This window comes from Pipistrellus kuhlii, unplaced genomic scaffold, assembly GCF_014108245.1.
Source record: "Pipistrellus kuhlii isolate mPipKuh1 unplaced genomic scaffold, mPipKuh1.p scaffold_m20_p_1, whole genome shotgun sequence".
NCBI lineage: Eukaryota > Metazoa > Chordata > Mammalia > Chiroptera > Vespertilionidae > Pipistrellus > Pipistrellus kuhlii.
The window spans coordinates 117,339,523-117,357,381 of NW_023425404.1; the positions used below are offsets into that span (position 1 = coordinate 117,339,523).

The 17,859-nt window shown below is 43.8% G+C and overlaps 1 protein-coding gene across 1 annotated transcript in view; it reads right to left on the reverse strand.

Moving 5' to 3' along the window:
• Positions 1-16,384, reverse strand: part of ASB13 (ankyrin repeat and SOCS box containing 13) — a 35,524-nt gene extending 19,140 nt beyond the window's left edge. The window contains exon 1 of the mRNA XM_036460814.2: positions 16,098-16,384. Coding sequence (XP_036316707.1) covers positions 16,098-16,140 — 43 coding nt within the window. The 5' untranslated portion in view covers positions 16,141-16,384. The remainder of the gene's footprint in view (positions 1-16,097) is intronic.
• Between the last annotated feature and the right edge of the window lie 1,475 nt (positions 16,385-17,859).

The following is a 17,859-nucleotide window of genomic DNA, read 5'->3' on the forward strand; positions in this document are numbered from 1 at the left end:
CATTCATGATATCTAACTTGTTGGCATACAATTTGTTATGGACTGAATTGTGTCCCCTCCCCACCTCATCCCCAAATTCAAATGTTGAAGCCCTAACCCCTAGTACCTCAGCATATGACTATATTGGAGATAGAGCCTTTATAGAAGTGAGACCATTGGGATGGGTCCTAATCAACCTGACTGGAGTCTTTATTATAAAAAGACTAGTGGCCTGGTGCATGAAGTTCGTGCACAGGTGTGGGGGGGGGAGTCCCTCAGCCTGGCCTGCACCCTTTCCAATCTGGAATCCCTTGGGGGATGTCTGACTGCCGGTTTAGGTGGGATTGGGCCTAAACTAAGGTGACCAGATGTCCCGCTTTTGGCGGGACAGTCCCGATTTTAACAATTTGTCCCACGTCCCACAGCATTTTAAAAAAAAGTCCAAGATTTAAAAGAATCTTTCCAAAAATCAGGACTTTTTTTAAATGCCACTGGACATGGGACAAATTGTTAAAAATTAGGACTGTCCCACCAAAACCAGGACGTCTGGTCACCTTAGCCTAAACCAGCAGTTGGACATTCCTCTCGCAATCCAGGACCACTGGCTCCTAATTACTCACCTGCCTGCCTGCCTGCCTGATTGCCCCTAACCACTCTGCATGCTGGCCTGCTCACCCCCAATTGTTCCTCCATGCCCCCTACTGGCCTTCTCACCCCCAACTGCCCCCTTGCTGGCCTGATCATTCCCAAGTTCCCCCCACCAGCCTGATCACCTCCAATTGTCCCCCTGCCAGCCTATTTGTCCCCAACTTCCCCCCACTACTGGCCTGCTTGCCCCAACTTTCCCCTCTACTGGCCTGTTTGCCCCCATCTGCCCTCCCCTCATGGGCTGATCGCCCATAACTGCCTCTGCCTTGGCCCTGCCACCATGGCTTTGTCCAGAAGGACATCCAGAAGATCTCTCGGTCTAATTAGCATATTATTCTTTTATTAGTATAGATGAGATTAAGACACATAGAGAATCACTAAGAATGCCCATGAACAGAGGAAAACCATGTAGGGACATAGAAGATGACTATCTGCAAGCCAAGGAGAGAGACCTCAAGAGAAACCAAACCTGCTAGCACCTTGATTTGGACTGCCAGCCTCCAGAGTATGAGAAATAAGTATCTGTTGTTTAAGTCACCCAATTGTGGTGTTTTGCTATGGCAGCCTGAGCTGACTAATCCACCCTGTTCATAGTATTCCATTATAATCCTTTTTTCTGTAAGGTTCACAGTACTGTCCCCTTTTTCATTTCTAATTTTGGTAATTCGAGTCTTTTCTCTTCTCCCCACCCCCGCCCCTTGGTCAGTTTAGTTAGGTTTGTCAATTTTGTTGATCTTTTTATAGAACGAATTTTGGGTTTTGTAGATTTTCTATATTGTTTTCTGGTCTCTATTTCATTAATTTCCTCTCTAATCTTTATTTCTTTCCTTGTGTTTGCTTTAAGTTTAGTTTTCTCTTCTTTCAATGTCTTAAGATAGAAAGTTAGGTCATTGATTGGAGATCTTTCTTTTTTAATACAGGTGTTTACTGCTATAAATTCCCTCTAACTACTGCTTGAGCTGCATCTGATTAGTTTTGATGTGTTGTCTTTTCATTTTCAATCATCTCAAACTATAATTATTTATTTTTGCATTCTAATCTCATAAAATACATGTTCAACTAGCATGTTAATAAATTAACAAAGGCACTACTCCTATCCCTCTTTTTTATGCAATAGCTTGCCTCTTCTCATCACTCCCAACCCAACACCTGCCTTCAGCTCTAGAGAATGAGGTACATAGAATACAGCACTCTGACCTCCCCATACCTTTAACCAGTAGTGCTCATACTTAAGCACTAGCATCGCCTAGAAGACTAAGCCCACCCCAAGAGTTTTTGAGTTGGTAGGTCTCAGGTGGGGCCTGAAAACCTAAATTTCTGACAAGCTCCCAAATGGTGCCAATGCAGCTAGTCTCGGGACTACACTTTGAGAACCACTGCTTTAGACAATACTTTTCCCTCTGAATAGAACCCCTCTGCTCCCCAGTTCTGCCTCTTTAATTCATTTCTCCTCAACCCCTACCTCTCCCCACTCATTTTAGATAACGCATTTGCACCGTTCTTGACTGAAATCCATTGCCTTTTTTTTCCCCCAGGAGGCCTTGCCCACCCAGCAGCCTCTGTCCACTCTGAGTTAGCAACCCCTCATTTGAGCCCCCTCAATAAATACTGTTGTTCTGTAGTATTTTGCCTGCCTTAATTATACCTATTTTTCCCTTTAGCCAGAGAGCCTATGTAACCTCATGAAATGAGGACTTAATAATAGGGGATGGGAGAAACCAAGGAAGAGCTGAAATATGAAGGAATATTTAATTCCCACAAAAAATACATAAGCCAAACTCATGGGACTTTCTACTTACCATCTTAAGAAAGAGCCCCAGCATATTTCCCAATAGTAATTAACAGTCACCTTCAGGCCTGTCTTGGGAGGTAACGAAAAGAGGCTATGGATCACTTTAAAGATAATCTAAGGGGAGCAATGTTCCAACGGCAGAATAAGCAATTACGACCCTAAAAAGAGGATAGCAGGGTGAGACCCTGGATCTTACAGCAGAAAAGGAGGTGCCACTTGGGAAGGCTGGGTGCTGGGGAGGCCTGTGGCTAAGCAGTGGGCAGCCTGGCATGGCTCACACTTGCACCCATCCAGCAGCTACCCAGAGAGATGTGGCAACTTCCACTGTAGGGTACAAAGATGAATAAGATATGATAAAAAGCAGTTTACGGTCATGGGCAAGGGAGATGTACAAATAATTCACAGCATGATGACTGCAACATTTCAAGTTATAGGAAGTTAGAAGCAACACCGCCTAAGCATCCAGGGCCAGTCAGGAAAGCACGGAGAATGGCTGCAGTGAGTCTGTTACAAGCATCACTTGTTGGCTTTGCATTCACAGCATCTGGCACAGAATAGAGCTCAACAAAGATGCTTATATCCCCCCGCTTGTTGAATGAATGGATGAATGAATGGATGGATGGATGGAATTACTAAAAGAAACGATAAAGTCTGGACATAAATTTTTTTAAAAAATCAAATTTTCTTTCTTTATGATCAGTCTATAGAGGAAATGCAACTTACTGGTAACCAGCAGCAGTGATGGAGGGCAGAGATCAGAAGCAGGAGGTGTGATAACAAAGCAGAGAAAAGAAACTTGTGCACATCAAAGGGCACGATCAACAGATTGAAAGGCAACCTACAGAATGGAAGAAAATATTTTCAAATCATATATCTGAATGGGTTAATATCCAGAATATATAAAGAATGCCTGTAACTCAACAACACAAACAATCTAATTTAAAAATTGGCAAAAACTTATATAGATATTTTTCCAAAGAAGATATACGATGACAAGCAAGTATATGAAAAGAGGTTCAACATCACTAATCATCAGATAAATGTAAATCAAAACCACAATGAGATATCACCTCACATCCATTAAGATGTTCATTATTAAAAAAAACAAAAACAAAAAACAGAAAATAAATGTTGGTGAGGAAATAGAGAAATTGGAAACCTTGTGCATTGTTGGTGGGAATATAAGATGGAACAGCCACTATGGAAAAAAGTATTCTGGTTCCTCAAAAAAGTAAAGATTTTTACCATATGACCCAGGAATCCCACTTCTAGATATATATCTAAATGAACCAAAAGCAGGATTATTGAAGAGATATCTGCACCCTCATGTTCACTGCAGAATTATTCACAATAGCTAAGAAGTGGAAGCAACCCAAGTGTACATGGATAGACGAATGGATAAAGAAATGTGGTTTATCCATACAATGGAATAATACTCAGCCTTAAAAAGGAGGAAAATTCTGACACATGCTACATGAATGAAACTTGAAGACATTATGCTAAGTGAAATTTAAAAAATCACAAAAAGCCTGGCCTGTCTGGCTTGGTGGTTGAGCATTGACCCATGAACCAGGAGGTCACAGGTTCAATTCCTGGTCAAGGCATATGCCCGGGATGTGGATTTGATTCCCAGTGGGAGTTGTACAGAAAACGGCTGATTAATGATGTTTCTCTCTCACCAATGTTTCTATCCCTCTCCCTTCTTCAATAAAAACATATTTTAAAAAAATAAAAAAATTTTAAAGTCACAAAAGCCTGGTTGGAATGGTTCAGTGGTTGAGCGTCAACCTATTATATGAATCAGAAGATTAGGGTTCATATGCCGGGTTGTAGGCTCAATCCTCAGTAGGGGGAAGCAGGTGCAGAAGGCAGCCAATCAATGGTTCTCTCTCATCATTGATGTTTCTATCTCTCTCTCCATCTTCTTTCCTCTCTGAAATAAATATTATAAAATTAAATTAAATTTAAAAAGCCATAAAAAGGCAAATACTTATATGATTCCCCTTATAAGAGTCGTTGAATTCATACAGACGGAAGTAGAATGGTGGTTGCCGGGGGGAGGTGGGTATGGCAGTTTCACAGGTGCAGAGTTTCACTGTTGCAAGAAGAAAAAGTTCTGGATATCGGTTGCTCAATGATGTGCACATAGTTAACACTACTAAACTGTGCACTTAAAATATAGCATCTTAACAATTTCTGTGTGGTTTTTTTAAACCACAATTAAAACTTTAAAAATTCTATTTTTAAAAAAAATAACAAAAAGATTGTGGAGTCCCTGAGCATGGGGAGTTCATCACCTGCAGCTGGTAACAACCACAGGCTGTCATCAACAGGGGACAGTTATGGAGGGGGTGGGGGGGCGCTAAGGGGGAGAATGTGACTTCAACAGCCTCTAGGAAGGGCTGAGAAGCAAGGGGAAGGGAGAACCACCTGCACACAAAGAATGTGGGGCTGCATGGTGCCCCATGAAGCAGTGTGACTGAGCGCTGGCCCTCCCTCCATAGAAAGCTCAGATTTCCCCCATGAAAAGGTGGGGGCTTATTATCCATAAGGAAAAAACATGCTTCTGCTTGCCTTCAGTGGGGAGAGCATGGGAAAACACTACATATTAGTCAGCCCACTGCCAGGCCTGACCTCAGGCTTTGTTTCCAGCCCTGTGCCTGAACCCCAGTTGTGACATGATGCCCCATTCCCCTGGGACAGGGGCCACCTAGAAACCTGAGAACTCCTGTTCTGGCAGTTCCCTCAGGGATGAGCATTCCCCTGAATCCCAGCCCTGCCACGTAATTGGCTTTCTAGCTTCCCTCTTCCTATCGCCACCCCTCAGTCCCATCACACCCCCCTCCAGTCTTTCTATACCTCCCCTGGGCCCCCTCCCCTCACCCCCTCTCGAATGCAGCTAAATCATAAGTGAATCATATAGTACCTGCTCAGAATCCTTCAATTGCTCCTTTTTTCAGGATAAAACCCACATTCCTTTACAAGACAGGCACACAGGTCCTCCAGGATGGAGTCCTGGCCTCTTTTCCTAGTCTTTCTCCCCGCTCCTCACCATCACCTTTGTCCCTCCCATCACCTGCCCCTCCCCACCCCCTCCACACACACACACAATTGTCTCTAATTATAATGAACTTCACATAGCTCTCAGAGGGTCAGGCCCTGTGCCTTTGTGTTTGCTGTCCCTGCCTGAAATGCACTCCCTAGCTTCCCGTACCACAGCGTCTGCCTGAGTGAGCAAAGTCCTCCTCACCCAGTAAGACCCGTGGAAGGTCTGTTCCCTCAGAAGCCTTTCAGTGTGCAGCCCGCCCACCAACCCCTTCTTTATTCCATCTCTGTATCATTAGCTGTGCACACCCTCACACCTCCTCCTCATTTGCACTCCTCTCCCATCCCTCCTCAAGCACCTCTAAGATAGGACAAGCCCACCCTCTGGTTCCAGCAGGGAACCTGACACACAGGTATGGGATGAGTAAATACTCTCCAGAGCAGGTTTGACTTGCCAGACAATGCCTTCCCCCAGCAGTTGTGTCTGCCCTCCCCCCACCTCCCACCTGCCAAAGTGTAACCACCTTCCCTACCCTTCATGGGCCTGCCCAGCTCCTGACACTGAGCCAGGTGCCAGAGCATCAATTACATAGGAGTCTGCTGTAACAAGAGCCATGGCCACAGTCCAGGAAGAGCATCTGGGCACTTGTGCTCCAGACTGGTAGCTGCATCCAGCTTGTTCCTGCCTCTTGTCTGGGCTTTGGTTGGAGGTCATAGTGACACCTGTCATTCCTCATGTCCACCAGCTGCTGGCAAGCCCAAGCTCATGAAGGGCTAAATGAAGACCTTCCTCTTGAAAACTGGAGAGTTTCACCAATGTCATCTACGAATCTACTGCCAGACAATAGTCAGGATTACCCAAGGAGGAATGACAAATTCTTGGAAACACTTTTACCACCTCTCTGCCCCCCAGTATGACCTAATTAATTCAGTCTATGTAACAGATGTTCACCTTTCTGGCTCCCAGCTTCAACACCCTCTTTGCCTTAGTTGGGTCCCTGACACCTCACATCTGAACCCCCAGCTGAGTACTTCAAGTGGTTCTGCATCAGCTGCCCTGAGGGGAATGTACGTGGTGATGGAGGAGCCTCAGGAATCATCCAACACCTGTCTCTGTCACTTACAATAATCTCTGAGACCTTGCACAAAGTACTTACCTTCTCAGAGTCTGTTTTCTCCCTTATAAAATGTACATATTTTTTACTACCCCACAGGGTGGCTGTGCAAACTGAAGGGATGCTATTTTAACAGTTCCCAGCCAATTATTAACACTCAGTAAATGACAGACTCTATGACTAGGATGGGATCATCATCATCATTATGACTACTTCTGCTAGTCCTATTGGGTCTTGGGTTCCAGCTTTTCCACCAGACCTTGTGCCATAATGAGTTTACCTGCACAGTTCCTGGGCCCTCTGACACTGCAGCCTGCATTCCTACCAGCTCCTACCAGCTCACACAGCCAACTGTTGAATATCCAGGAATGCCTCAGAGAACACCTTCACTACAAAACTGATCTAACACACTGGGTTTAGTTGGGGTCAACATCCACCATGCATCGTGCTTGGGCCAGGAATTTTGTTCCAAGTACACCATTAGGGCAGCCTGAGGTCCTTGTTGCAGACAGCTCCTTCTCTGCCACAGTTACAGATGGAAAATAATCGGCCAGCTCTGGCATACGCCCTTCTCCCAAATACCCAATAAACATTCTTGAAGTGTACAGACAGCCCCCAGTGCACTGAGAGAGGCAAGTTCCTGCCCAAACTCCCTGCATGAAATCAAATCAGTAAGCCTACCTCCCAACATTCTCTGTGATGCCTCTTGCAAATGCACATCCAAGCTTTATATGAAAAGAAAAAAAGAGACCACAATGAACAAAAAATAAATAATTCATAAGGAACCAGTTCAATGTAAGTAAAAACATCTAAAAAAAAAAAACTATTTTGAAACCTCAGAAGACAGGAGAGAAAATACTGAAACAACAGCAGGAAGCTTTTAAAGGAAAATTCAAGGAATAAGAGCTTTTGACAATAAAAATATAGTGAAAATTCAAAACAAACCCACTAATAATAGGAAAATGAAGTTCAGAAAATCAAAATAGTAGAACAAAATGATGAGGAGGAGATAGAAAATAGTAAGAAAAAAATAGTAAGAAAAGAAAAAAAAAAAAAGATCCATTCAGGAAGTCTAAAGCCCAATTAACAAGGGTGCCAAAAAGAGAAAAGAGAGCCTTCCTCAATACACCAAAAAGCCCCTGAATTGAAATGAAAGGGATGATTTCTGGATGCTTCCAGTGAGTAGCCAGAGTGATGTACTAGTATATAGTAAAGAGGTTCCACACCAAGCCACACTGCCATATAATTTCAGGACCACAAGGATAAGGAAAAACCGTAAGCATTTCTAGAGAGGGAAAAATCCCATTAAAAGAATGAGGTTGTAGGGGCGGGACGGGGGGGGGGGGGGGGGAGGAAGGAGATAGAAGACAGTGTAGGGATAAATGGTGATGAATGGAGATCTGACTTTGGGTGGTGAACATATATTACAGTGTACAGATGATGTGTTGTAGAACTGTGCACCTGAAACCTGTATAATTTTGTTGACCAGTCTCACCCCAATAAATTCAATAAAAGGGAATAAGTAAAATAAAATAAAGAACCGGGAGTCAGAATGGCATCAGATCTCTTAAAGCAGTTCTAGAAACTCAATGACAGAAGCAGTGCCTTCGAAATTCTGAGAAAAGGATTTCCAGCCCAGAATTCCAAAGCGAGCCAGGCTGCCAATGAAGTGCGGACATAGAATCAAGACATTTGGGAACAACAAGCAAGATCTTAAATAAGTTGCCTCCGAGTCCCGCTTTCTGGAGACATTCCTTGGAGATGTGTTCCATTGAAATGAGGGAGTTATATCAAAAAAGAGGGAGATGTGGAATCTAGTATTCAATGTGGAAGAGAGGTGATGTAAATCCCCATGGGCTGGTCAAGGCAGGCTCCGGGATGACATGTAGGCAGCCGCCTCAGGAGCAACCTGCAAGGATGGAACACAAAGTGGCAAGATGTAGAGGGTATAACCCCGGTCATCCGAGAGACAAGAAAGACAGCGGACCGAGGTTACCTGAGGTGCCTGAGCAAACTGAGGGACAGTCTGATAGTAATTGTGTATAAAGAAAACTAAACAAACAAACAGAACAGTCATTACCTCTAAGAAAAGCCAAAAGTTATACAAAGAAAGAAATGTGATCCCAGTATAGCAACGAGTGCTGCTGTGGGCAATATTCACAGTCATAAAGTGAACTCCAGATAATGAGTTTTTTTAAAAAGTAATTATATTAGAGGATCCTGGAGGGAACTATGTGGAAGTGGAGGAGCACCAAGTGAGTGAGGGCTTCATCTCCCCCAAGAGGATGTCTCCTGGGAGAGTCAAGTTTGAAAGTTGGGAAATCGAATTTTCAGCACATTAGTTAGACAAATGGAGGTAAACCAGATAAATGGCTGAAAGAGTTGAAGTAGTTGCTCCTAGGTAGTAGGAATTAAGGGGGAGTTGGAAAAAGACAGACATGTTTCATGGTAAATCTTGTGGTTCCATTTAATTTTTTTAAACCATGTACAGTATTATATCTATAAAATATTATATTTTAAATACTACTAAGAAATTATTTGGAATTTCTCATTTAACCCATTTTAGAAACTAACAGAGAAAAAAGTTTAAGATCATGCAGCATAGGAATCCCTGCTCCTCAAACCACATCGGGCTGGTGTGGGTGTGTTTGTGGGTGTGTCCCATATATAGGAACTGGTCCATCTGGACATGGTATATATTTCCTGTCCCAATGCAAAATCAAAAACCACTTAGGGCCATTCAGCAGTTCTGGGATTCTTGACTCTGGCCCCTAATAAACATGTTAAATAACCTCTAACCCAAACAGGACATAATGATTTCCGGCTATCCTTTTTCAATCCATCAAAGTCAGATTCTCAAAGCTTAGTAACTCACAAATATCTAATGGATTTCTCTGAGGTTTTTTGTTTGTTTGTTTTTTGTTTGTTTGTTTGTTTGTTTTTACATACATACAAAAAGCACAGGTAACATCAAGTTTGTGTCCTTGAACAATTTCTTCCTATTCTCTTTTCCAGTGGGTTCTGAGTGATCCTTCATATCACTGCATCTGTGATATTCAATGATCCCCTGACATCCTTCTTACCCCTGGCAGGCCATCATTTCTGGCACTGTAGGGGCTTCTATACATGGAATGAAGCAATAAAATTCACCTCACATAGCAGAAAACTCCTAATAAAAGGGTCCTTTTGATATTTGACTTGCTGTAAATACCTTTGAATGAGATCCCAAACTATCCAACCCACACAGAATTCCATGTTATTTTATAGCAGGATGCATTTGTCTGTGTGTGTGTTAAAAATATACTTCTTCAGCCAGGCTGGTGTGGCTCAGTGGTTGTGATCAACCTATGAACCAGGAGGTCATGGTTCAATTTCTAGTCAGGGCACTTGCTCAGGTTGCAGATTCAATCTCTGGTGGGGGGCATTTAGGAGGCAGTCAATCAATGATTCTCTCTTATCATTGATATTTCTCTCCCTTCTTCTCTGAAATATCCTATATAATAAAAGGGTAATAAGCAAATTGGCCAAATGGTAGAACAACCGGTTGCTATGATGCACACTGACCACCAGAGGGCAGATGCTCAATGCAGGAGCTGCCCCCTCATTATCAGTGTGCTCCCATAGGGGGAGCACTGCTCAGCTAGAAGCCGGGCTCACAGCTGGCGAGTGCAGCAGCATTGGGGGGAGCCTCTCCCATCTCTGCAGCAGTGCTAAGGATGTCTAAGTACGAGAGGGTGCAGGCCTGGCTGAGGGACGCCCCCTCCCTGAGTGTACAAATTTCACGCACTGAGCCTCTAATGCATTTTACCTAATAATAAACAAACATGTAAATTGACCATGCCTCTGCTACACCCACAGCCCATCAGAGTGAGTATGCAAATTAACCCAACAAAGATGGTGGGTTAATTTGCATATGTAGGCACAGAGTGGCTGGGAGGGGCTGGATGCCTGCTTTGAAGGGGATGGGGAGCAGCAGAGGAAGCTACAGGAGCGGTGCTCCAGACAGAAGTGAGGACTTGCTGGCTCCCAGGCAGACTGGAAGTGGGGATGTGCTGGCTCCTGGGAGGCAGGAGGGAGAAAGGGGTCGGAAGGGGGAACTTGCAGGCTCCTGAGCAACTGGGAATGAAGCCAGGGGAAAGAAGGCCTATTCTTGCACAAATATCATTCAATGGGCCGCTAGTGTGTGTGTGTGTGTGTGTGTGTGTGTGTGTGTGTGTATGCCACTTTGATAGCAATCATGTTGAAACAGATGCACTCACTCTAATTTACTTTATAAACATCCATTAGCCTCAGCGGGTAGAAGAGGCCATTTTAAATGGTAGGTATACTAAAATGCTAGGGAACAGGCAGATCTTAGAGCATGAACTTAGAAGTGTTTTCTCAGCTTTTGCCTTCTAGTGGACTAATCTCCATTCATACTTACATTGGCCATGAAGGGCAATTCAGAGAATTCAAATTCTCGTGTCTATAAATTCTGCTCCTTAAAAGACTGCTAGTTTTTTGTGCATCTCCAAGAACTTACTTTTCAACCTTTGCTTCAGTACACTGTCTCAGACTGCAATTGGTGCTGTTTAAATCTTTAGGAAGGTAAAAACAGGAAAAGAAAAACATTTTCCTCCTCCCTTCTTTCTATCTGATTCTATCAGATTACACTGTTAAATTCTTGGTTTACATAGTGCTTATCTTTGTTTCTACTTCACCCCAATACAAGTTGGAAAATAAAACTTTAAAATGAAAATATGTAAAACGTTTTCCAAAGGCAAGTCCCAGGAAGGCAGCCGAGTGGACACAGGGTAGGCCCACCAGCAGCCTGAGGAACAAAGTGATCCAAAAAGCAAGGAGAAGGAGAAGGCCATGGAATTTCTCAAACAGAATCTCACAAGACAGCTTCACTAGCTTCCCAAGAGTGGTGAATTTATTGAAAATACAAATCATTATAAAGAAGAAAATTTATTCTAATCCTGCATGTTAACTTAGATAGACACTCCCCTTTTTTATTCCAAAATTCATTACTTTGCACTTTTATGCCGCAAATCTATTATAAAAATTAGTACAGATGGGGCAACCCGAGAGTCCGCTTCTAGAACTTGGAAGAAGATTGCCCTCTTCATGAGTAAGGAAAACATTAATGAAGCCATTTGGTCCTAACTGGTTTGACTCAGTAGATAAAGTATTGGCCCAGGACTAAAGGGTCCTGGGTTCTATTTTAGTCAAAGATACATACCTCAGGCAGGCAGGTACATTTGGGAGGAAATAAATCCATGTGTCTCTCTCACATCAATATTTCTCTCTATGTCTATATCTCCCCCTTCCTTTCCACTCTCTCTCTAAAAGTCAATGGAAAAATATCCTCGAATGAAGATTAACAAAAACAAGAAGAAAGAGGAAGAAGAGGAAGAGGAGGAGGAGGAGGAGGGAAAAAAAGGAGGAGGAGGAGGAGGAAGAGGGGGAGGAGGAGGAGGAGGAAGAAATGAAGCCATGTGCCGAAACAGCACACCCCAAGAAATGGGCTGAAAACAGCCCCCAGCTAAAAAGATTTGGGGTGAAAACCCAAGAAGGGGACTGTGTATCTCCTAGGAACAGCAATGTAACTTTTCCACAGCAAGCTAGCGACAAACTAGTTGATAAACTCATCTTCCTGCTTGGCACACAGGGTCTCCATCAAAGATGACTATAATGAATGAAGAAGCTTAAATCTCTTGCCATATTGTGACATTCAGCCCAATTTCATTTTACTTATTCAATTCTGTACCGAAATTTTACCTCTTTTTGTGCTGATGTTCTTGGGTTTGCTTCATAAGATTCATTTAATTCTCCTCCCTGCTTTCACAGAACTGTTTCAGATTTGCTCAAGTTTTTCAGATTGCAATAGGCCAAAAGTTCCTCTATTTCAGTGGTTCTCAACCTTGGTTGCATGTTAGAATCACCTGATGCTCTTTTAAAACATGGTAGCCAGGCTGTACCCCAAAACAAGTAGATCAGAATCTATGGGATGGGACACAGGCATCAGCATTTTTTTTTTTTTGAGAGAGAGATTTTTTTAAATATATTTTATTGATTTTTTACAGAGAAGAAGGAGAGGGATAGAAGAAAAACATTGATAAGAGAGAAACATAGATCAGCTGCCTCTTGCACACCCCCTACTGGAGATGTACCTGCAACCAATGAACATGCCCTTGATGGGAATTGAACCTGGGACCCTTGAGTCTGCAGGCCGATGCTCTATCCACTGAGCCAAACTGGTCAGAGTGAGGCAACAGCGTTTTTTAAAGATCCTCAGGCCATTCCAATGTACATCCAAGACGGTGAATCACTGTTCAGTTATTTCTTCCACTGTGTCCTGAAACCAGCTTCCCAGAGCAGCTAGTTATCCTTTCTCCTTTCCTCCTGAAGGACCTTTGTGGTCTAGCCCAACACACTGCTGTTATCTACTGTTCTTTAATTCCCAGCTAAAGTAGCTCCCAACCCTTCTCCATTCTCCAAGGCAGTGAAATTATAGCAAAAAGTTAAAACTCATTTGTACTGCTATAGATGGCAGCCACTGCCGGCCACAGTGACTGCCTCAGAATCCTAACTGGTGTTTAAATGATCCTAAATGGATTTCCCTCTGACGTTTGTGTAAGCAGTATAACACAACTAAAGGTTTCTCCACTAAGGGACATTTCTAGAGAATTCTAGAATGCAGCCATCTCTAAGCCAGAAACAGAAACACAATTTGAGAAGACAGCCAAAGTTGACTTCTTAGCCAGGGCACTGATTATCTAGATCTCTCAAGGTGTTTTCAATACAATAGTATTTTTTAAAAATCATATTCTGCAGATACAACAGAAGGATGAACTTTGTATATAGATTCCCAGGCACTGAGATGCTTCTGACTGTGGATCCCTGAGGCAAATACATTTCTCACAGAAGGAAAGACAATATGGAGATGACCAGTATGTAGTAAAGCACTCCCAGGTCTCCCGAGAAACCCACAGCAGACATATTTGTCCATTCAATCACAAAACCAGGCCCTACAAGTCCATTAGAAATGGTCCTATTTGATGGGAACTGTGTGAACCTTTTAATGAAATATAAGCAACAACAAACACTAAAAACCCCACCTGGGTTTAAACCTCAGCTTTGCTTCTTTCCAGCTGCGTGAACTCAGTTTTGCCTTAAATTATCAACAATGATGACTGTCTAGCAGCTCTCCAGGGCTTGTGGCTAGTGCCTGGCATCTAACCTAGAAGCTCAATGGCTCTTGTTGCAGTGGAGGAGCTGCCTCTCCCTTTTCTCTCTCCATCTCACCTTCTGAGCACTGTGGACAGCAATGAATTGTGGTCAGAGTTCTTGGCTAAGGATAACTGAGGAACTCAGCAGCTCACCTTGCTTAGAACGCAGATACCCTAAGGCTCCCTTTCATCTTCTGCCAGCCTTTTACTTTCAAGTCAGACGTTCTTGAGGACAAATGCTAAGTACAGGAATCACTTTTTCAACTTTGCAAATAGACACTTATCTTGGGTAAAAGCACTGTATTACATTTGCCAAGTTATAAACACCAGATTCATCTTAGGATGTGATTTGTCCTAAATTCTTTGTACTTATTGACAAAGCCATATTATAAGACTCTACAATCTTTACCTCTGTGAGGGGCTATTTTAAAAACTGGAGAACTGCTTGGTCAGTGTGGCTCAGTGGGCTGGGCATTGTCCCATGTACTAAAAGTTGCTGGTTCACATGCTTGGGTTTCAGGCTAGATCCCTAGTATGTGTGTGTGGTGGGAGGTGAGGGGGGAGCTTGCAGGAGGTAGCCGATGGATGTTTAGTTCTCTCATGTTCATGTTTTTTCTCTCCCCCTCCCTTACTAGCTCTCTAAAAATCAATTTTAAAATAAAGGACAACTTACATACTTTGGTTAGAGTATACCACACACATACAGAATTTGAGATCAGAATATTAAAATGACCCTATGATGGGCCTATACTTTTGCTGGGATAGCAGTGTTGTTTTGGATTGAATTCAGTCAGTTTATACATTAATGTTGAAAATAGAAATATCAGCAGGACAGATCTTGGAGAAATATAGTAAAACAATAAAAAAAAATCTATGAACTCCAGAAGCTGTGTATCCATTAGTTTAGAATGTGCTTTTCTTTTAAAGACACATTCCTTAAGTTCTGCCCCAAAACAAAACACAACAAACATGCTCAGAAGTTATGCTGTGCTACTAAAAGCTCATGAATAAAAATAGTAAAAAAAATTAATCAGTTTCAGTGATTAGCTGTTCATTGCTTATTTAACTTATCCAATCACATTAGCAGGTTCAAAGTCTTGTGTCTGTCTGGGGCGGAATGCCAAGTAAAAACAGATGCTTAGTAAATGCTTTTGATCGTGTTGAAGGTGGCTCTGTTGCAAAATCAATTGAAATATATTTGCCTTGCTATGACCTTCAAGACTTCTCACTTTCACTCCCACTGCTGTTTTTACCAGTGTAGAAATACTTCAGATTTTGTTTTCTTCACAGACTTTCACTGTTCATTTTATTGCCATAGTTTCTGCCCCTCCCCCAGAAGTTATTTTATTTCTATTTCCTTTACTTTAAGCCAGTCATAAAATGTCACAGTGATTCTGGGATGGAGGCACAAAGAAGGCGAAGTTAAGAATCCTAGGGCTGGCCCACATGGCCCCAGAAGGTGCAGGAGGGCAGGCCTCACTGGGGAAGCTGGAGGAGCACCCATGGCCATAGTCTTACTTCAGAGGCAGGAAAGTTTGCTCCGGGAAAGAATGTCCCTTTACCCTCAAATCCATTTCATTCTTGGGTAGCCCAAATGGTAAAGAAGAATCAGTGAAGAACCGAGATTTCATTTTTGTGACAACGTCTCAAGGTCACATCCTCCTTCTGGAGCTGATTCCTTCTGTCACCCCAGGGTGTGTGTGGGGGGGGGGGGGGGGGCGGTTGTTAGATGGGGGGATGCTAAGGACACCGTGCACTGCCTTCTCTGGGGCTCCTGGAAGATGTTCCAGCTCCCTCCCACCTGGGCTGCCCTAACCATGGTCCGTCATGGCCATTTCCTAGTGTCTCCTCTGACTGGGCACCGACGACCCACCCACCCCTACCCCCACCCCACCCCACCCCGCCCCGCTGGGTCTCTTCCTCAGAGCTCTAGCGGTGAGTCTGCAGTTCGGAAGTCCCACTGTTGTTGCGTCAAGGTGATGACCAGCCCTGGGACGCGCTGGGGGGCGGGGTAGGAAGGGGTGGGGCACAGAAACGACGTATGAAAGCCGGGGATCCCCGGACCCCGCTCCTTTAAGGAAATGACCCTCCAAGCAGGGCCCATCTAACGCCCCAGAACACACACATTCAGAGGACACACCATCCATCCCAAAGCCAGTGTCATCAGATGCACCTCTACAGTCCCCGAGAGCCGACAGCCGGCTCTGGCGGTCCTCCATCTTTTGCCAACCCCCCAGCTCCGAACCCCCAGCTCCGGGGAACCCGAGCCCCGCGCCCGCAGCACCCGCGGCGCCCCGCACGCACCCACGTCGCCCAGGAAGCAGCCGTCTGCCGTCCGAGACTCCATGCCGCCGGCTGTCACGCAGCCCCAGCTCCGTATCCGGTGACTCTGCGCTGGGACAAGGGCCTCCCGCGGAGACGGCCGCGAGCGCCGGGAGTTGTAGTTCCCGGTGCGGCGGGCGCGCCTCGGCGTGGTCAGCGCCACGGCGTGGTCACCTGCGTCCAGCTGCCGCCGCGCTCAGCTGGGCAGACAGCTGCCCGTGTGCAAAGCATCTGTCCCAGAGCAAGACGTGTCCAGCTGCTAAAACTCACTACCAAGCTTTGCATTGCAGAGCTCCTCCACGTTTTAAAGATGAACTTCCTGCTGCAGCTGACATACTCCCTGTTTCTTTCTCTTTTGAGAGGAAGTCATAAATTCCAAATCATTCACATTTGTTAAAAAAAAATAAAAAAAATAAACAAACAAACAAAAAGCCTTTTCAAGTTCTACTCTTGACAGAAACTAATGGCCTGATTCCAAATGACTCTCAGTTGACAACTGAGTAAGGGAGCTTTTTCTTTAACCCGCCCTGACCTACCCTGAGCCTAAATGTAGAAGTTAGTTTGGGCAAGAAAATAAAAATATCAGGAATTGCCCGTTCTGGAAACACATACGGACAAGCCGGGAGCAGAAAATTTGGTGGGTCACCCAGGCAGAGGCTTCCCAAGGACTTGAACGTCCAGTCCAGTCAATAGGCATGGTATTGAGCAGGGTTGGAGCCCTTTAGAATTCAAAACTTCTTGGAATTGAGAACTCCAGGCCTCGGGATAACTTTTCAAGTGTATTAGCAATGTGTGTTTGTACCCTTTTTTCATTTGTCTACCAAAATGAGCCTCTTGAATTTTCTTTGCAAGTTTATTTACTAAGTGTAGTACATTTAGTAATTAATACATTTGACATGGGATGTTGTTTTCCCCATGAATATGCCATGTGCTTATATGTTTGTGTTTTCTTCAATATTTCTTCTGTGACAAAGTATCTATTGTAGATATGAGTATAAATCGTATGTTCATATTTTTATATGTATACTAGAGGCCCGATGCACAAAATTTGTGCAAGAATAGGCCTTTCTCCAGGACTGGTTTGGCTCAGTGGATAGAGCGTCAGCCTGTGGTCCGGGCTTAATTCCGGTCAAGGGTATGTACAATCCCCCAGTGGGGGTTGTGCAAGAGGCAGCTGGTCGATGTTTCTCTCTCATCAACGTTTCTAACTCTCTGTCCCTCTCAATTCCTCTCTGTGTAAAATCAATAAAATGGAATACTATGCTGCCATAAAAAAAGAAGGAATTCTCATCATTTGCAGCAACCTGGATGGAATTGGAGAATATCATGCTGAGTGAAATAAGCCAATCAATGAAAGAGAAACACCACATGACCCCACTCATTTGTGGATAATAAAGATCATTATAAACTGATGAACCAAAAAATAGATATAGAGACAGTAAAGCAACAAGCAGATTGTCAAATTACAGTGGGGAGGGGAGGAGGATCTGGGGGAGATAATAGATCAACCGAAGGACTTGTATACATGCATATAAGTATAACCAATGGACATAAAACTCTGGGGAGGGAGGGGATGTGTGGGAGGGAGGGAGGGGGGAAAAATCAATAAAATATGTAAAAATAAATAAATAAATAAATAAATGATTTTAAAAAAAATTACACAGCAAGCAGGCGTGAGAAAGGAAGCAAACAAGCCAAGCCTTCCCAGGAGGGGAAAGAATCAGGGAGAGCCCCAGAGATCACA